Raw genomic sequence first — 21,450 nt, forward strand, 5'->3', positions numbered from 1 at the left:
AGAGTAGTCCTCGGTCGTACAGGGCGATATCTCTTCTCCCGGCCCTTGGCAAGGTCCTGGAGAGGATTATAATCACTCTGGTGGTGAAATCATCCCATCTGGCGTCTGACAGGCAGTATGGCTTCCGCACTGGGAGGTCCACCGACGACGCCTTGATGCATGTTAGGAATTTTGTTGTCCGTTGTCCTCGCAAATACGTCCTTGGAATATTTGTTGATTTCAAAGGCGCATTTGACTACTTAAGTTGGTCCTCTGTGTTGTCAAAAATTCGTGAGTGTGACTGCCGGGAATTGGCTCTGTGGAAGAGCTACTTCCACGCTAGAAAGGCATTCGTCCAAGGTGTCAATGAGCGTGTGTGGGTGAATGTTGAGCGCGACTGCCCGCAGGGATCTATCGCAGGTCCATTTATATGGAATTTGATGATGGACGTACTGTTGGGTGAGCTTTCTTCCGTGGCTGAATGTGTTGCCTACGCGGATGACCTCCTCATTCTTGTTGAGGGGAGCACTCGCCGTGAGCTCGAGCAGCAGGCTGCCGAATACATGCGCATCGTTAACGCGTGGTCCAGTAAAGTCGGTGTCGCGATCTCAACGGAGAAGACCGTCGGGATGATGCTTAAAGGCATCTTACGTCGTCCGCCTTGTGTGAAGTTGATCGGAGGGTCTTTAAAGATCCGGCAGAAAGTGACCTACTTGGGAGTCACGATTGCGGAACGCATGTCTTTGGTCGCGCACCTGCGCGAGCTCAGGCTGCGGCTTACAAATTTAGCGTGTATGTTGAGGCGTGTCATGAGGTGTGAGTGGGGTCTAAGAAGGAGAGCTTCTAGATCCATTTATGTGGGGCTCTTCCTTGCGTGTTCTACGTATGGGTCCCCTATGTTGTATGACTTGACACTGACGGCGAAGGGCAGGCAGCTGCTCTACGCTTGTCAACGAGTGGCTTTGTCTGCGTGTCTTCCTGTATGTCGTACGGTCTCGACCGATGCCATGCAGGTATTGTTGGGTGCTCCTCCTCTTGATCTGGAGGTAGTCCGGCTTGCCACGGCCTACAGGATTAGGAGGGACGTACCTTTGCTGCATACTGATTTAGTAGTTGTTGATCAGGTTGAGGGATTAGGCATGCGGTCAAAAAGTTGTTAGACGAGAGTGTAACATCTAAGTGGCAGCTTAGATGGGATGAATGTGGGAAAGGTCGAGTCACGTATAAGTACGTTAGGAATGTGTCTGCCAGAGGAAGTTCCGTCGTGGACTTTGGGCTTGAGATAGGCTTCCTCCTGACTGGGCATGGTAGCTTGAATGAGTTCCTCTTCAAGCGCAACCTTGCCTCCAGTCAGCGCTGTGTTTTATGTGGGGCTGACTTGGAGGACTGGTTCCATGTTCTCTGTGTCTGTCCAGCATACAGTGACATCCGCAATCTAGACGACATGGGCGTTCACGTATTGAACGGTATCTTCGATGTTAGCCAGCGCCTTGCTAGCAGTGGGACGCTTAAACGCGCTAATCCATTCGCGAGTGCTGCCTTCCGACGAAAGAGGGAGCTCCTCGACGCTGCTTCGCTTGCAGTTGATGGGCGAATGGCCAAGTGGTCGCGGTGGTTAGCCACCAGTTTTTGTGTGTTTGGTTTTAGTGTTGTCTTGTGATGTCCTTTGTGTTGTGTTGTACGCAGAGCGGTAGTTAGCTGGATAAAGGTTCCGTCGCGGTTCTCCGCCTCGGGCTGATTCCAGTTAACCCGTTGGGGAGTTCCGTCCCCACGTACTCGAGGAGGGTGATCAGACCCGAGTCTGCAAGGAACTCATCTGAAGTGGCTCTGCCACGAAGCCTCACCGGAGGTTATCTGGTACCATGGGAACCGGGATGGCCCTCTGAGAGCATATGCTCCAGGAGAATTCCTGGAGGATGTGTTCTCGGCCCGGTTATTTGCGGTTGGCCCCCTAGTGGGAGTTTCATGGTGGTTGTGGTTATGCCTACATCGCGGGCAGAGCTCCTCGGAGCTCAAGCGTGGAGTTGCGCTGTACAGCTCGGGCGCCGTACTCCTTAGTTGCGGCAGAGGTGTTAGATAGGCCTCGCATCCACTGGTATGAATGCTGAGCCTGCACTCAGTATAAACCAGGACCGCTGTGCTTGCAAGGCGGGGCTCTGATTGTGGTCACAAAATCAATCCACGTCCGAAGAGGACCGTGGGATTAAACCTTCACGGCAGGTACTCACGTTAAACGCCCAGGACTTTCGTGACATGCTAAAGTATACCCTGGAAAATTGCAGCTACGTTACAAAGAAAGAAAAATGTTTACATGCGAGAGCCTGGGGTGAAATGCATATGGGATAATCAAAAAATGTTGTGTGCGCCATTATCAAAGGAAAATAGAAGTCAACTGCTTGCGTGGGATCAAACATATTCCACCATTTGCCCGCCGAAAAGTCGGCTGATCAATACAGCAGAACACCTACAGGCCGTCCATAGGTGTGCGCAATTGACCAACTGTCAGTCATGTACTTCACCAACATGTGGATGCGTCTATTGTAGGAATGGTACATGCTTGAAAAACAAATATCGTGAAGTGACTTTAGATGAACAAATACTCATATCTTCGTTGGATCAGTACCCTGAGGAAGGCAGTAGAACAACTAGATTGCCACGCATGTTGAGCGAACCCAAGCTGTCACTGGGAACATGAAGCAAATAGATTATGTTCCAATGCCTACCTCCCTATGCCACAGCTATAACATGTTCCAACTGTACCGAGGATGAATGTATCTGGTGCCAAAAAGAACAACGCTGTGGCCATCGCAATGCATTTACTGTCAGTTTTCCTTGTGGTCAATGGAGTGAGCGGGAGCCAGTAGTCTGTCTTAGGGGTTTGGCACTTTCCATATAAAGGCATCTCACTTCCCTACCCAAAAAAAGATTTTTATCGCCTTTCCGGAACTATCTGATGAGGCAAACATCCTCGTTTTACATATCCCTAAATAGTGCTAGATTTGACGCTACAATACTCCGTAAAATTTCGGAGTTTAGGTACATGGGAGTAACATGTGAAATTTGACCATCATTTCAGGAAGTCCTTGTTAAAATTGGAGAATATAGTGAAAACCGCTACCGTGTACCCCTTGTTAGCAATCTTAATCTAGAAAAAGATTTCTCACAATCAAAGAAAATCAGTCAGTGATTGGCAGTTATTTACTAAGAAACGTTATCTACGATTAATTGAGAGCATTGAATTTCAATTAGATAGTGACTTCATTTATATAATTCAATATACCAACGTTGTTCCTTTAGAATTATATCAGTTTGAACTATTGGTTGGAACCCTTGATCTGCAACAATGAATTTACTAATTGCATCATGAACATCTGTTGTTTCAGATCGAACTGAACGCAATAACCTTCAAGCCCAGGGAGTGATCTGAATGTTGAAATTCGCCCCCATCGAAAACAACATTGTTTCTAATCGCTTAACCTTCCAGCTGTGCCAATCAATTGCCAATTACCCTGAATCATCTGCGACTGGATCTCTAAATACGTAAGAACTTAGACCGATCACACCACACTTATCTAGGTCAATTAAAATCTAAAGATTCTCATCTACCCCAAAATTAAGCCACTATCACATTTTCACTAGTGATAACTAAAAGATTGTTTTGCCGCGACTTTTTTCCCTTAAGTTTTTCGCATGTTTACTATTACTACCCGAAATATTCTAGAAATTATGAAATTTAAACATTTCCATGCATAGCCACGGGCAAATGTTTATTTTTTACAAAGTCACAACAAATTATTGATAAGGCCAATATCAGTATCATCAATGAATTAATTCATTTTTTCTAAATTTCCTTCCGTCTTTAATCGAAAATATCTCCCAAAAGGCCATGAAATTCATCTGGAGTCGTTTTTGGAGTGGGAAAGTTTTGATTTTGCTATTCAGTAACGTCAGAGATTTCGAGTGCGCGACTCTACAACGCTAATGACTGGAGTGGAGAGTTTTAATTCGTTAGTGACACCTTTGAATTCTCAAAAAACCATCGACGGTTTGAACGAAACTAGAGTGAAAAAGAAGTTGAAGGGTGGAATAAGTGTGACGATTCTCATGAAAGTGTAGAGTATTGAAAAAGTGCTTAAATAGTCCCTAAAAAGTGGATAGTGTGGAATATTACATGCTCGCTCGTACTAGTCAACGGTGGTGATACCAAATCTATGGTTCCAGTAGATACACGTAGAGATATATCGTAGAAGTAATTAAAGTTCTAAGGTGAGTATTCGAACGATTTCTACAGTTGGGTGGATCCAGCAAACAAATGCATAGTAGTGACGTAAATGCTTTAATCCACCTTATCTGCCCGATAAAAAATATTCTATACAAGACCATTTTGTGAAGCGAATTCTATAGATTCTATTCCAGTTCAACCCCCATCATACACAGCACAGAAATGTACGTTATAAACCGTCTAATCTCTTCCCGTCACGCTTTTACAACCCAATGAACTAATTGGCCCAATTTCATCAAATCGAAAGAATATGGTTACTTTGTTAAAATGTTTTCCACAAGATGAATAATTCATTTGTTATTGTGTACATTCTCAACAGAATAAATGATGAATATTTCGGCTGACCCGTAACGAAAATGTTATCACTGAGTGTATCTTGTATGTTTTTCAGTATTTGACCCATTGGATTGGATTTAGATTGTGATGGCGGAATCTATTCCATTGTTACTCAGTAATAAAGCGGACTTGACATCACCGTCCTTGTTTCTAGGGTGGACTGGACACAATAAATATGTTCTATTTTCCGTTCTTCTGGGACGAAGTACGAAGGTCACTTTTGAGGGTGCTAAAAATGAGGGAGGGGTCCGAATACAACAAAACGTCCGAGGAAGTGGGAAGTACTCTCAATTAAAGAGAATGTTAACTACAATGGCGAAATAAGTCCTTTGAACTCGGCCCTAATATCCCCGGCAATTGGCATACTCCACTACTCCATACTACTACTCCATCAGCACCGAGACATATCAGCTTCCATCTGACAACAATTAAAACCACCTACGGATAAAAGTGCATGCGAACCTCATCGATTCACAACATCTGAATCACCAGAAACTACTCCTATAGCACCTAAGGGTACCCAGATTCAGCCTTCTATCCTTCAGGCACCTTATTTGCTCCTTGCAACTTCAACCGTGATTGGAACTGTTCCGAGAAAACCTCCAACCTTGTCTTGCTCTCATGTGCCTCCAACTGGACAACACTCGCAGCCTCGTCAACAGATTACGAATCACAACATAGCAGCCCAACCCTCTGTCTCTATTCATTGTCGAAACACCGATTCCTGCCACTGCATTTCATCCAAGTACTGCAGATACTCGCACCAATGGCCACGGGTTAAAGGTGGGCTCTCAACTAAAATGTCTCCCAACTAGCGTACACTACTTCTTCAGACGGGGTACTGGAAAACATCATGAGCAAAGTTGGTTTACCTTCACCACTCTTGCCGACCGGATGGTAGCTTCTTTCTGGACCGAAGATGTGTTTATTGCCGTATAAATGCACCAATTCGCGAATAAATTCCAAGGTACACCGTCGATTTACGTAACTGATTTCGTCTTCACTATCCAACCGAAATCTTAGGAATCGAAGAACTTAACCGGGGGCCTTTAATTGGTACGCGCTTGCTCACCCTTATCATAATATATGTCTTGCAGAAACCTAACCTGATGATATAAACTCCGAGCTCCCCGATGTATTTTTCATTTTTCGTTGCGGCAGAGACGGTGCTGCATCATCTAAATCCATTAAATCCACCTACTCCTTTTCTGGCTCCCCTTATGATTGTGTTGCCGTACATCTGTCCCTGCCCAACTCCTTCCACTATCTATCGCCGTAAGGGCGAAAACTTAAGAGAAGTGGTTGCAAGTGAAGAACGTCAACGCACCCTTAACGAGTGGCAACTTTCTTGGCAAAATGAGCCAAGGGGCAAGTGGACTGCGCGGCTCATCGACAAATTAGACCCGTGGCTGAACAGAAAGCACGGTGAGATTGATTACTTCCTTACCCAACTTCTAAGTGGGCATGGAGGTTTTCAGTCTTACCTGCACAGGGTTGGGAAGGCGCGATCTCCTGACTGTGTGTTCTGCAATAGAGTGGCGGATGACGCTGAACACACCTTTTTCTCTTGCGAGAGGTGGGACGGCCTCCGCCAGCAGCTTTATGCAGACACAGGGGAGCTCTCTCCAGACAACATTGTCAGAGAGATGCTGAAGAGCGCTGGCAGCTGGAATCGTATTGTGCATTATGTTCGGGCTCTTCTTACTACGAAGAAGATTGAACTCGACCGGCGGAGGGATCGGACGGTAAGGGGTTCCCTGAACTAACAACTCCCTTCCTCTCCTCCCCTCCCGTTGGTGAAAGGAATTCCCTGACTTGATGGCTCCCAAAGCCGGGAGAGCGGGAGGGCTAGCCCGAAGTAATGTGTCAAACGGTTCCAGGCTAGTTCTCTGATGACAGGGAGGTGTTTAGTTGGTAGTCCGCCAGCGTGCTGTTGCGGGAGTCCAACACTCTGTGCGTAAACGCATTCACCTACCCTACTCCCAAAAAAAAAAAAAAAACTCCTTCCACTTATTGTTTCTTGTGTATACTTTCTTTGTGCTTGCTCCTTTCATTTGTATGAAAAATTGTTTGACAGTTTCTCTGAATTTCTTAATTCACGTTATCTCTCTTTCCTCCTTTGCGGGGAATCCTTTTCAAACTTCCCGGGTATTATCCCTTCCCCCTCCTCAGCTAGCTAATCCCGACAATCTTGTGATTAACTCTGCCCTTACTTTTCCTCAGTCTATACCCCCCCTCCCCATCTTCCTTCTCTTCCCTGGCGCTTGTGGATGTTGCCTGCCCCACATCGCTTACTATTCCCCTCCTTATCCCTCTCCTTGTCAAGTACCTCATTGGCAGACTTGATGCCAATGTCGGCCCTGGCTGAGACGATCTTCCAAACCCCTTTTTGTTCAAAACTGGTTAGCCTATCTCCCTTCCCCTATAGTTTATTTTCAACAAAATCCTCGAAGAGAATCATTTTCCCGCTTGTGGAAAGAAGCTCTCATCATCCCCATTCACAAAAGTGGCGATCGTACGCTTGCCGAGAATTACTGCCTCATTTTCCTCCTTTCTTCCTGTTCCAAACTTTTGGAAAAAATGTCAGCGGCTGGTAATCCGCCACTTTCGCCACCACCACATAGTGGAAGAGCAACACAGCTTTATTAAAGGTAGGTCCACTGTCTCCAACTTGCTTGACTTTTTCAAATTTGTCGCCAAATGCCTAAATTCACAGCAAGTTGGAGACAGTGGACCTACGTTTAACAAAGCTGTGTTGTTGTTCCACTATGTGGTGGTGGCCAAAGTGGCGGACAACCAAATGTCTAAATTCACAGCAAGAGGTTCGTACCATTTATAATGACTTCGCTAAAGTCTTCGACACTGTAAATCTCAAGATACTTCTATCCAAACTCTCGTCTCTAAGCGTTCCCATACCACTTGTTTTATGGCTTGCCTCTTACCATTATAAGCTGCACATCCCGCTCCTTCTCCCCTTCCTCCTTCGTCCCACAGGGATCTGTTCTGGATCCTTTGTTATTTTAATCTTTTATCAACGACCTTCCCCTCCTCCTTATTTGTCCCTATTTGCTCTATGCCAATGATAAGGTCATTGTTTTTCGCTATATCGTGTGTTCCCCTTCAATCTAACCTAGACGCTCTCTTTCGTTGGTGCTCTGCTAATGGTCTAGCGCTAAACGTCAGAAAGTGTCATTTTGTGTGCTAGTCGCTTAAATCCTCAACCACTTCCTTCCCCTACTCTCTTAACGCACATTCCTTATCATATCTTATCACTTTCGACAATAAGCTCCCCTTCGACACCCATTGCCTCGAAGTTACCAATCGAACTGCAAAATTGTCAGGTTTTATACTTCGCTCCTCCTCTGATTTTGACTCCATCCATCCCTCTATAGGTCGCTTCAATTCCTTCGTGTGGAATACCCTCGAGCACTGCTCCGTGATATGATCACTTTCCCGTAACTGTGATTGTCTTGTTCCCTCTTCTTTAAGAAAAGCTCTAGCATCAATCATTTCATATCATATTAGCTAACTTAAGGTGCTCTCTTTATGCTCTGCTCATAAATGAAGCTACACTTCCCCTACAACTCCCGAAACTGCACTAAATCCTCCACCGCTTCCACAAATTTTGCTGGCGCTACTGCCAATTCCCCACAATAATTGTGGGACCTACTTTGCTCCTATTTCTCTTCCATTATTGCCTGCTCTATTCTCATTCTAGGTGCAGACTGTTCTGAATCGACCACCGTTCCTCTCCTTACTCCTTTCTTAGTTGAGTTCTTCATTGATAAACTTGGGACCAATAGCAGACCTAGTCCCAATTGGATTCTAAACCTCTTTTTAATTAACTGTAAACAATTCATTTCCCTCCTTCTATGGCCGACAAAATACTCCAAAGATTCCTCAACCACTAATTAACCTGACATGGCTCTATGAAAAATCCATGCACTACTTCTAACCTTCTCCCCTTTATCAACTTCGTTGCTAATCTTTTTTTTAATTCAAGCAAGAGGTACGCGTTTGCTTATGCCGATTTCTCCAAAGCTTCTGCTTCCGTTAACCACAATACAGCCCACTCCAAACTCTCCTTGCGCAACCTCCCCTGCCTCCCGCATAAATTTGTATGTGACCCTTCCTATCTTTCTCACTGTTCCTGCAGAATTCTTTTTCATAAATATTCATCCCGTTCCTCCTCTCCTTGTTCTGGAGCTCCTCAAAGCGTTATACTGGGGCCACTACTGTTTCCTTTTTTTGCTATTGACCTTTCGTCGCAAAACCATATTTAATTCACGCAAACGACCTTATATTATTTACCTCAATTTAGTCTTCGCTGCTTTGTGCTGTCTTGGAAACAAACTTATATACTCTGATTCATTGGTGCTCTGTGAACAAGCTGACTATAAATGTCAATAAATGTCGCTCGATGTGTTACTCGCTTAAATCCTCTCCAACACCCGTTTCCTACTCTCTTTGTGGGTAACCCCTGTCTCTGCTGAGATACTTTCAAAATTTGGGTACAATCCTTCGGCAACAATATATAGTTGCCACTCACCCCTTGTTGGGGTAGCGCGTCAACCACACATACGCGCCATCATCCGGGGTTACCTGAAATGCCGTTCAGCTCCCCCCACGGCTTACCCAGACAGCCACACTCTTCCACTACTCTTCTGCGCCAAGTGCCTTTGGGGCGACCCACTCATCGGGCACCTTGGGAGAGCGCATTCCACTATGTAGCATAGCCAACAATGCAATTGTTGTCCCTCCTACTGTATGATCTACCCACTGCCACTTCCGCCTTCGGATCACAGTACATACCCGTACCACGCCCGTACGTCGACCAAGTTCTTCGTTTGAGATAGTTTAAGGCCAGCGATGATAAGACGCAAACAGGTTTCCACGAAGCCTTGGACTTTTGTGTAACAGTGGGGTTCACTTTCCATGTACTACTCCCATGTACCAACACAGAAAAAGCACTAGCACTAAGCAGTCTTAACTTGATCTTGTCGTTAAGATAACTACCTTTCCAGATTTTAGACAGGGCAGCGAAAGCAGATCTAGCACTTTTAATGCGTCGGGCAACATCCAGATCAGTGCCACCGTCCGCAGAAACCACACTTCCTAAATATACAAATTGATCGAAAGCTTCGCTACTCTGCCCATTAATGCAGATAGGGAGAATGCGAAGACCCGTCAGACTTGTTGGTGTTTATCTTCAGACCAACTCTACTACAAATCCAGAGCCATTTGACCAAGGCCCATGACCCGATGAAAAAGCAAACAGATGTCATCAGCGTAGTCGAGGTGTCCATTGTGTTCCTCCACGCCTTCCGGACAAGGCAGCATTAAGAATGTCATAGAGCACCCCAGATACACCCTATGAAGAGTTTTCTCGAAATCCATGAAGAGCAAGTACAGCGAATATCTAAACTCCGCGCACTGTTTTAAAATCATCCGTAGGGTGTTGATGTGGTCAATGCAGGAGGATCTTAGTCGGAAACCACAATGTCTCCATCGATCACACTTTCGACATTTTCTTTGATGCAGTCACAGAATTATTTTAGCTATTATCTTTGTAACGACAGGGAGCACACAATAGTCACACCGAACGAGAAGTCGGCCGTTAGGGTCCTTCACAGGACCATCAAAAGACTTGCGACCGCATGCAAGCGGTATACATTTCTGAAATCATTGTGATCTGTAACCACTTCCGCTTATCTGATCACACAATACCTTGAACTTCTCGGATTTTCACTCGATATCGGAATTCAAGCGCGTTACGCTCGCTATTACTTGCAGCGGTCAATGAAGCCTTCAACCTTTTCCGTTCATCGATACTCTTCCACGATATCGCCGTCAGCTAGATTTTAGAAAGCCCCATCGGGACCTGGCCGACAATTTGCGTAACACCTGAGAAAAAAAGCATTTTTAATGGCAGCCCAAAGCTCATTGATATTCTCAAGCAAGTTACTCATTCCCTTGTTACTCCCACTGACCAATGACAGCGGAATCATATAAGCGGTCGATGTTGAACTTGGAGATTGCAGCTGCCCAACCTTGCGAGAAGAGGTGGATGTAACACGCAAGCGAACGTAGACGACCTTTAGATTGTGGCTCTGTGTTCAAACAATGTACCACCAATAACGAGACGATGGAAGTTGAAGAAATCCACGAACCTCCCACCATAATCGTTACGGTCTCCAGAAATATATTTTCCCAATATATAGTCGAGCAAAATGTTGTCAAGCCCCCCTTGGCCCACAGATCACCCATCACGATCACTGTATCACTTTTAAGAAGCCTCCCCAGGACTACGTGCAATTACTCGTAAAAACGTCCTTCTTCACTATACCGGAAGTCTCCGTTAGTACAATTGTGATGCTCCTTAACCTGGACCGGGATCTTGCAGTTAGAAGTCTGTCAGAAACCAGTTCCCAGGTCAAAAGAGGGCACCTTAGGGTGACCGTCAAAAACAACCTGACAAAGGATTCGCGTCTGCTACCACTTACCTTTCCAGAATACAAAAGTACATTGCCATTGGTGTAGCAAGAGGGAGCGGAATACTCTGCAGAGTCTCATCATCTCACTTTGGTTAGGCCCAAAATGTCCAGCTTATATCGTTGGAATTCCTGCTCAGGTGGGAGAAAGCGAGAATTCTGGGGACCCTCGCTACCATTGTCAAGGAACGAGGGTATATTCCAGAAGCCAATCATAGTCCGTTTTCAACGGCCAAGGGTCTTCGAGGTGAAGTCAGCCCCTATCCGAGGCGTTGTTGACGTTTTAATGGCAATAACATCTCAAAATTTGTAGGTTGCTAGCCCACGAATTTCTATCTATCTGTTGGTTGCCTCTTACGATAAGCAGGGAAGACTTTGAGTTTATTCTTAAGCCCCAGCTCACAGGGAGGACCTGGAAAATAAGGAGTTAGGGCAAAGAAGTTAAAGTCGTGACGTGCAAAGTCAGCGTCGATGTAGTGTGCTTGGCAGGAATCATATAGGATTTAGTTGCAAATGTATTCTGAATGGTCTTCATTCTTATAGATATTAGAGCACTTCCCGAGGATCTTCCTTTCTCTCAGATGGAACTTTCTAGCTAGGATGAAAAACTAACGGACCAGAAAATGAAACCGAAAATAAAAGGAAGTCTGATCAAGTGTTTTTTTCTGAAGCATTAGAGCGCTATATTTAAGGATAGAAGACAGGATTTTGCCTTAGAAATATAGGATACCTGGGAAAGACAGGGAGCTGGCTTCAGTCACAGTGGGAATGAGCTTATCATGGATTTTGTGAGAAAGGACGAAAGGTCCAACAGGTAACTGGGTAAGCTTAACCAAATGGGAATTCAGACGAACTTCGCCGAGAGAAATGTTTTTGTTTGAAGTGTAAAAAATCAGAAATACGCGCAATGTAGGATTTTGAAGGATGAGAGTTAGGCGCGGTAAAGGAAGGTCAGCCGTGAACTGAGAAAATAAGGTAGCTGAAAGGAGTGAACGATGAGGGATACCTTCTGAGATTAGCCTAAGGATTTCAGAAAGCTTTAAAACGAGGCCGAATTGCCTTAAGGAGTCGAAAGCTTTTCTAGTGACTTCAGACTGTGGTTGAAGTCTTCTGGTTGATACCGAGAAGAATTTACCTTTCAAAAATAACAAGTGTATGCTTGACTGAGGGTTTAGATCTATTAACGAATTGAAATGACAATTCTCCTCGAAATCCGCTCTAAGATCTTAGCGAAGCAAGGTAAAATAGACATAAGCCTGTAGCTCTTAGGATTAAAACGGGTTTGGTTTTTTTTTAAAGAATTGAAGTTATACGGAATGAATTTCGTATACCTAAGGGCATTGTTGTCATAGGCCGATAGCCTCTTAAGCTTAGAACTCATCCTAAAAGAATTCCCAATCCACCATTACTTCTCGTAGCGTTAGATACCCCAGTAGCCAAAGTTGCCATTACTAGGACACTACGGGTAATAGATATTGATGACTGGGAGCCCGTTTGACTGCTCCCAAAAACCAGTGCTGAGTTCCTTAAGTCCTCCTACTCCTTTTTTATCCTCTGTATATACTTTCTCAAAGTACGCAACGTACGCATGATTTATACCGACCTATCCAAAACTTTAGCTTCCACCAACCACAATATACCCTCCTCCAATGTCTCTCTTGCCAGCAAATGCTGCTTAATGTGTTACACACTTAAATCCTCTCTAACATCTGTTTCCTACTCAAGTGGTGGGCAACCCTTATCCCTTCTAGGCTCCTTTCAAAAGTTAGGGAAAACTTGTGGCAGTAAGCTTGCTTTCAATCGTGCTTCAAAAATGTCTGGTATCCTACGTTTCTCCTCTGACTTTACTTCAATCCAAGTCATTGTAAAACTTTTCATTTCCCTCGTCAGAAACAACTTCGAAAATTGCTATTTGATTTCCCTTCCACAACTGAGACTTCCTCGCGCTTGAACCTGTGCAGCTTCAGCCAGTCCCTCTTTTTTAAAAACACCCTTCTCAGTGTGGACTATCCTTCTCGATTCCACACCCTCAATCTCCTCAAGCTCTATAATTGTTTGAACGACAGCTCTGCTTCCTCAGATACTTCCCGTAGCACACGTAACGCGAACTTCCTTTTTTCGGAGCTCAACTGCTAGTTTCACTCCTCGGTCACAAGGTTATGTCGGCGCTACAACGCCCCACAGATTGGCTCCTTTGACTCTTCCCTCAATCGTACAAACGCCAGAAGCTAGTACTGTTGCCCAAAGCTGGTAGAATACACTTAGCAAACAATCGCCGTCTAGAATAGAAGCAAGCCAGATTCTACCTTGTCTCTGCCCTGTGAGCAGCGTAGCCGAAAGCGATTATAGGTGTCAACCCCTCCCTTATATGTATATATTCGCAAACACAAAATGGGTGCCAATTATGGCAAGTGTTTTAGCTTGGCCAAAGTAAATTTTTGGTTTGAAGATTGAGGAAGTCCTGAGTATCCGCAGGATGACGGACGATGATTACCCAGGATCTCTGACGACTATCCGTGCGGCCAGTTAACTTGCACTCATCAAGAGCTGTCTGAAAGAAAGAAGGTTTTGACACCACGCTGATGATGTATCAGTGGGGTACCTAGTAGGATATTGTTCTGAAATATAATATATTGTGACTTCTGTTCTGGTTGCTGAGGAACCGCATAGGACAATAGTAGTGGTTACAGAACATATGGAGGATATTTAAATTCGTAAATTTCGCATCGGTCACTGCTATAAAGAAGTGACTAAACAATGTGGTGCAGGTACTAATGAAGCACAAGATTCAAGCAGGACTCATAACAAAACGCCGTATGGTAATATCTAGACATTCCAGAGTATTGATCCATATCGTCACCACAGTTAAATCAGCTATTGAATACCTTCGAATGATGGGACACACCATACCAAACTTTAAGCATCATCTATAACATGCTTTCGCTGCGGCATCCAGCTAACGTAGCTTTGGCAAAGATGACGTCACATACCATAAGCTTACGATGTTTATACCCAGAGTTGCCAAAACTTCTTCTTCTTCCCGTTCAAAAGCCGGGTCGGCTAGGCTTGATCGGTTGTCCCATTTTATTCTGTCACAAGCCTGAACGTAGTCGTGAGAGACCACCATCCAGCGTCTCAAGCCAACGCTACGTGACGCTATTTCTTTAACTCCACTACATGTCATATGCAATGCCTTAACCACAAGTGTCATTTATAGAAGGGCCACCCTAAGAGTAAGTTTTTCCTTTAGGACCGCCTTATAAAACTTACAACGTCCAACAGGTAAAGTATCGGAAAACTGGCTTTGCCAAGGAAAATGTTTTTCGTGGAAGTGTAAAAAATCAGGTTATACCCGCATTGTAGGATTTGGATAGGATTAGGGTAAGGAGGCAGTTTAGCAAGGTCAGCGGTGAACAGAGAAAATAAGGTAGCGGAAAGGACTAAACCGTGAGGAATGCCTGTGGGGATTAGCTTGCAAAGGTGCGCTTTAAAGCGAGACCAAAATTGTTCCTAATGTCTAGGAGACAGACGATGGTTGTAGACTTCACGTTGATACCGACAAGAACATCCGTTTCAACAACAAGAGGTACGTGATTGACCAAGGGTTTACATCTATTGAAAAATGGAAATCCGCTCTACGATCTTAGTGAAGGAAGATGCAATAGAGGTAGCCCTGTAGCTATCAGGACCTTTGTTTTTTTTTTAAGAATGAAAGTTATACGGAATGAATTTCGTATACCTAAGGGCATTGTTGTCATAGGCGGATGCCTCCTTAAGCTTAGAATTCTGTCTAAAAGAATCCGATGTGGAACTAACCATTATTTCTCGTAACGTTAGATACCCCAGTAGCCAAAGTTGCCCTTACTAGGACACTACGGGCAATAGATATCGATGACAGGGAGCCCGTTTGACTGCTCCCAAAAACCAGTGCTGAGTTCCTTAAGCTCTGCACCGTTCAAAATGCTCCTTCCTTATCCTCTGTATATACTTTTGTTGCTGGACCCTTCCTAATTTTCATCCAAGAGTGGGCGTTTTGTTGCTACTCACCTGACCTATCTTTACTAAATACCATATCCATCTGCCAACGCAGAAGGTTTTCTTATCAGCAAGAAAGGGTACACCACACCCTCTCACCCTTATCCCACCCACTCACTTCACCGCAGAATGAGTAGACAGAATAGCTGTTCTGAACCTTGGAAAATTTTCCGAATTGAACAATGCCCCGGCAAACAGTAGCGTGCGAATACGGTAGGACTTTGGGCTTGTATAACGCTCCAATTCAAATGATGTAATCTCTCATCCACAATTTATCTCAACAAATAATTACGCAATTTATTGGATACTTCTGAATGTCCAATCGATGAATCTTTTGTTAAACTCCATCTAAATCTGTGTAGAAAATCGATAACTTCTGTTATCTAAATGATAACAGCTACCCGCAAATAGCTTTTTCCGAATCTACATACTTATGCATTCATAGTTACAGCCATATCTATATATCTTTATGTGAATGTATCTCAGGATAAGGAGTGACGACAACCAGGTGACGATAAAGTGGTCAGTTACTGTGAAAAACCAACAAAAAAAAGAAAATCTGAAAAGGAAATGCTCTCCTGAAAAGCTTTACTTGTTTTGACTATAAAAGAGAAGATTGTCTTATCTTCGCGATAGAATCTAGAGTACGTTTGATAAAATTGTTTCGATAAAGTAGTCACAATGAATCATTTGATTTTTGAAGGCTTCCACTGCGGAGAAAGTTTATTGGAACTGGGGGGAAGGGGATGTGGGTGATTCATTTAAATGGATTGTTGGGATTATTGTTTAACAAGCAATCATTAGTGTCGGTAGCTATTATCGATGCCATGACTAAGTACAGATTTGCTATCAAACTTTCTTCGAATCTTAATAACGACTAGAGAGATATGGTCATCCCCAGCTCCCAGGAAATTAACGAGTCTATCTCTGTGGAGTGATTCAACCCTTATAAAGAGCTCATATTTCTATTACTACATATATTTAAGCCAAAAATAACCATTATTTTCTTTCTAGTGAAGGCAATAGCTAGTGTTACTTCATCTACGCAACTTAAAAAAACTAGAAAGCACACAGCGAAAGGATATTGGTAAATTACAATCCAAACAGCTGCTTATCGAGCAATAGATACATACATATATGTATATAATAGGGTTGAAAAAACAATGATTTATTTTCGGCAGCAGATACATGTGCATCGAAGATTTATAGATACATGTGCTGATACCTTCCAATTAGGTTCCCGTGCACTTGATATGTTTCATCAAAGAGCTTATCACCAGTGCTACTTCGATAACATAAATTTCCATCTTGAAACGATATACGAGTATTCCATGGTTCAAAGTTGAAATTAGGTACGTACATATCATAGATATGCACTGGGCTGTAGATATCAATGCCAGATCCCTTTACATTCAATGCAGCCACCAAGGACACTTGTTATTAATTACTGAGTCCGTTTAGCAAAGGAATTGGTTGATATGTTGGATACAATTTTCCTGAATAATGAATTGCTGTTACAATACAAGCAATTCTCTCTCCCCTTCCTCCGAAATCCTAAATATCAAAATAGGAGGACCATAAATTACCTGTAAGGCGATTCTACTGTATACATCTGTAAGTTTGAAGCTCCCGCCAAACTTGTTCAGTGAAAGCTCTCGCCAAACTTGTTCAGTGAATCACGCTCGTGAAAACGTCAGTTGCTGATTGAAACTAACCGAGTAGTGACGCTTATGGTCGAAACATAAAGCAGCATATCACTTATTGTAATCTATAAATCTCTTGTTGCTGACATTAGTGTAGCTTCAAGTCTGTAAAGAAGAATGATCATTATTTGTTAAAAAATTATTGTTATGTAAAAACGTTTGTTTTAATTTCAGTTGATTACTGCATCTCACGTATTTAACTTCCTTAACCTGACCTTAAATATTCTCCTACTCAAAATTTTTAAGTTTCTGGAATTGAAACGTACATATGTATTATAAAAAATAATAGCTTCGATTTATAATTATTCTGAAGTCGATTGCAAATGGGGGTCAATATTTCGTACATGCTGAACCAGTAGTCATGGGTTCTGGCCCACATTGGGCGCCATTTGTCTGAACTTCTTGCTTGACAACACCTTGCTCCAGTTGAGCTTTAGATCATTTCTCAACCTTGCCAGATTAATTACAAATCTTGCGTATGTTTTAGCCATTTGGGGTTTCCAATGCCATTAAGAATTGTCGAAAGCAGAACATTTCTGGTCAATTTGTCAGTCCAACGACCAAGAGAAAGGTGACTTTGAGCGAACGAGCTATTCAGTTCATTCATGTATTCCCTTACCAGCTTGGGGAATCCCACCGCCGAGTTAACGTTGCGCTGTTGATGATGATGATGACTTAGCGGCCTCTCTTTTACGACGATGACACACTGAATAACACATGAAGCCCATTGTATGGTATACCCTAGGAAACGACATCTATAATCTCAACTCAGTAAAGGTTACTTCCTAGATAAACGAATTTTCTCGGTTCTAAAAACTTAAATGTAAATGTATCGCGGTTACCATGAACTCACGTTAACTCACTCTTGGCTTGATGGTACGGTAGTAGCTGCTACCATTGGACCTTATAATAAAGGAGTAGGTAAAGCCTACAGGATATAAACTCCAACCGAATGACAGATGGACACCTGGGACACATGGGTCTCACTAATCACAGGTACCATCAACCCTTGCGTTAAAGAGATTATGAAACAAGTACAGGCATGGTCAAATCCACAAACAGTTTACCTTAAAAATACTGTATCACCTGAAACCAGGTCTAAATTGGTATGGAACCATAAACCTTACAACTGAAAACGAAGTAACGTCGAAGTCGGTAACGAGTGGTCAAGGTAATGACGGCAATGGAGAAGTGAATGCACTTCCAAGGATCCTACTCACCATTTGTAGCACCAGAACCTGCACTTAGAATAAGCAAATCCGAAGCTCTGAGAGTCATATACAACTGACGAGACAACATCTACACACGATAAATTTCTCCTGCAAGGAGTTACCAAATATCCCATTAGGAGCGTCCCTTCGTTTGTACAAAAGAACGGTCAGCGAGTGTGGTATAGTAATGCATAAACACGCATCCAGGGATGTGTATCGGATAAATTAGTATAAAAGGCCCGGCCGTAGATAAAAAAATGAAACTATCGACAGACCCGACTCGATTCCTCCCAGATCCCCACCCATAGGGTGCTACTCTCAGTAGGGAGTGTGTAGGGTGAAGATACGTAAAGGAGAAAACTTTGAAGCCAAACCACCCGAGGAGTGTAAGATGCCACGGAACTGCCTTTATCGCATTGGCTAGCAAGCTCACGACACTCAGCGAATTCATCAAAGAGCGCCAGAATATTCACCAGCTTATAATGCCCATGGTAACAGGCATCAGGCTCGCGTACGATAAAGCCCAGGATGAAAGAGGAGTTAAGGCATCGAGTAAAATGTGCGTAAGACGACACAAGTGAGGCCCATTCAAGACACGAAGCTGGAGAAGAGGCTGCAAAAACGATTGAACAACAACAGGGCTACAAATCCCCAAGAGAAAAAAGGGCTCAACTCCGAAAAAAAGTGGAGAAAGTGAGGAAGACGGCTGGAGCTACCGGCGTAAGTCGCATTGCCGCAATTCCGGAGAAAGAAAATGCACCCCATAACGAGATAAGGATTAGTTATCATCATCTCCAAACGATTTAAAGGGTCGTACACGTAAATACCGCTTTATCCAGTAAAGATGGTTGACAAGTCATTAAGTACTACCAGACTACCTACATAAAAATCGAGGACAAATCGAGCGTGAGAAAAAGTCATCAAAATCACCCAACTGATGGCGGAAGCATGCGAATTATGCGCAAAAGCAACTGTTTCCCAGCTTGTAACCCAACTACAAGTGGAACAGCAAAATCCTAATTTTTTGAGCGCATCTTCTCCGAAAGGCGGCCTTACCGAAGACTCAGAGCAATGCCCAGTAGCTGTCATCGAAAGGAGACACCCAGACTACTCGGAGCCGCTTCAAACAGTCGTGCCACCAGACCGATATAAACCCTTGGGGTGGGCTTATAGGGTAATAATGAAAATCTGATCTGCCCGCGCCTTCTAAAAAATATCTTTCCCAATATGTTTCCTAACCACAAAAACAGCGGAAGACAAGCAGTGGCCCAGCTCAATGAGCACGTAACACCTCCATGGACCGAGGAGATGCCGCAAGAAATTTGTTGTAGCATCGATGACAACAAAGCCCCAGGTTTAGGTGGCATCCTTAATAAAACTTCGAAACTGTCAGCGAAGACTAGGTCCAGCCTAAAAGACGGAATATATCCTGCTCAGTAGTGTTGTTTTCCGAACCGAATAAGCCACCTGGATATCCAGCATTATATCGCCCGATGTGCCTGTTGATTCCTATCTATCCAACCTAGGTTAAAGGTTTCCTAGCTGAATATTTGACGATTGGCGGAGTTCTCTAAGGGCTTGAGTAGTTCAAACTACTGTCAAACATCTGTATCTGAAATTATGTATCTGTCAAAATGCTTGAAAGTTGATTGACACCTAATGAAACAAGGTTGATATTAAAGAGAAAAAATCCTGCTATTTTGGTTAGGATAGCAAACGGAAAGTTCATCAACTATATGAAAAAATCAGGAGAGAAAGGGGTCAGAAAAAAAATAAAACCAAAAAGGGGTCAAATATGAATAGGTATTCATATGATTCGCAGCGGCATAAAATGGCAATACAGGCACAACCAAGGGATACCTGGCGGACCTTATGAAACGGCCTTATACCAAAACTCTTGAAATCCATGATCCAACTCGACTAACGCAAAAATCTAGAATATTACAGAGCCTTATAAACAATAAAAACAAGTCTACTAAACTCTCTTAGATACTAATTTATCATATAACATTTAATCTGATTAAATTACTCCAGGAAATGCTATCTTATCAATGAAATACAACCATTTCCGGATAGATTGAGAAGTCATCAACTTGCGGATGTAGGAAATCAGTATTTTGTTTACAGATTTGATATCATTGCTGGAGCTTTACCTCTCTTTTTGAAGGGCAGATATTACTGAAAAACATGGTACTCTTAGAATAAGAGGTTTTCATAGAATCAAAATGGTAGAATATTTTTTGGAAGGCTTATCCGATACTACCGCAATTTTTATCAATAATGCCGAAGTAGGGGAAGACCACTCCAAACATTATCTATTCCTCAGCTTTATCTATAATCCAACATAAATTACTAAGATAATTCACAGTTCCAGCTGTCCAAAACATATTTCTTATTCTTAAGTCTTAAATCTTATCATGTTTAATCGTCCTCTAATATATTTTTCAGACTTAAATTTATACGTAAGTAATCAACAAACAAAATGGCACAATTATCATATTGGAAAGTATTAACCCGACGGAAAGCCATTGAAGCCGGGTCCGAAACAGATAGTAAACTCCATCGTGTGATGGGAACGTTTGATTTGACTGCCCTCGGGGTTGGAGCCACTCTAGGAGTTGGTGTGTACGTTTTGGCCGGACATGTTGCCAAAGATCAAGCTGGACCTTCGGTTGTTCTATCGTTCGCAATAGCAGCCATTGCATCGTTGTTTGCAGGTAAGCTCAACCAGCCGTAGGGTGTCTCCAAAATATCAAGATTCTTTATTTTTAGGACTGTGCTATGCCGAATTCGGGGCAAGAGTCCCGCGAGCCGGGTCCGCTTACATTTATAGCTACGTGTGTATCGGCGAGTTTGCGGCATTCGTTATCGGTTGGAATCTCATTCTCGAGTATATTATAGGATCAGCGAGTGTTGCACGGGGCTTAAGCCTGTATCTGGATTCGCTGCTAAACAACACTATGCAAACCGCATTCCGAGATGTTGCACCAATCGATTGGGGCTTTCTTGGGACATATTTCGATTTTTTCGCATTTGGATCGGCTTTTTTGCTTGGTGGTAAGTTGACTAAAATCTATACCTTCCAAAAAGATGGGCGTACTGTTCTTAAAGTGAATCATCTGTTCACCCCTCCTTCACCTTATCTTCTCAAGCTAGAGGTGACTTTAATCCGATTAATTCACCATAAACCGCTATTGACCCCCAACCTATAGAATAGAATTAGAACATGCAAACATGGTGAATATCTCGGTTGTTCAATATATTCATGACTAATTTATATTTCGACAATATTCAATGATAACCTTACGAAAAAAATAGTAAATAAGATTAATCGAAATAACCTGACATTGACGGGTGAATTGGATTATCAAATATGAGTAAATAGAAAAATGATTGAATATTGTATTTAGAAT

General features: G+C 43.2%; 1 protein-coding gene across 4 annotated transcripts in view; it reads left to right on the forward strand.

Annotated features, from left to right (window-relative positions):
* The window catches only part of LOC119650187 (cationic amino acid transporter 2), a 40,013-nt gene that overhangs the window by 3,794 nt on the left and 14,769 nt on the right, over positions 1-21,450 (forward strand). For 2 of the 4 annotated variants that reach the window (XM_038052743.1, XM_038052742.1), the window contains exons 2-4: positions 3,863-4,245; positions 20,486-20,754; positions 20,810-21,094. In XM_038052743.1, coding sequence (XP_037908671.1) covers positions 20,520-20,754; positions 20,810-21,094 — 520 coding nt within the window. In that variant the 5' untranslated portion in view covers positions 3,863-4,245; positions 20,486-20,519. Of the gene's footprint in view, positions 1-3,862; positions 4,246-20,485; positions 20,755-20,809; positions 21,095-21,450 lie in introns of those variants that run through there. The other 2 variants (XM_038052744.1, XM_038052745.1) reach the window with 2 other exon arrangements.

This window comes from Hermetia illucens, chromosome 2 (assembly GCF_905115235.1).
Source record: "Hermetia illucens chromosome 2, iHerIll2.2.curated.20191125, whole genome shotgun sequence".
NCBI classification, from domain to species: Eukaryota; Metazoa; Arthropoda; class Insecta; order Diptera; family Stratiomyidae; genus Hermetia; species Hermetia illucens.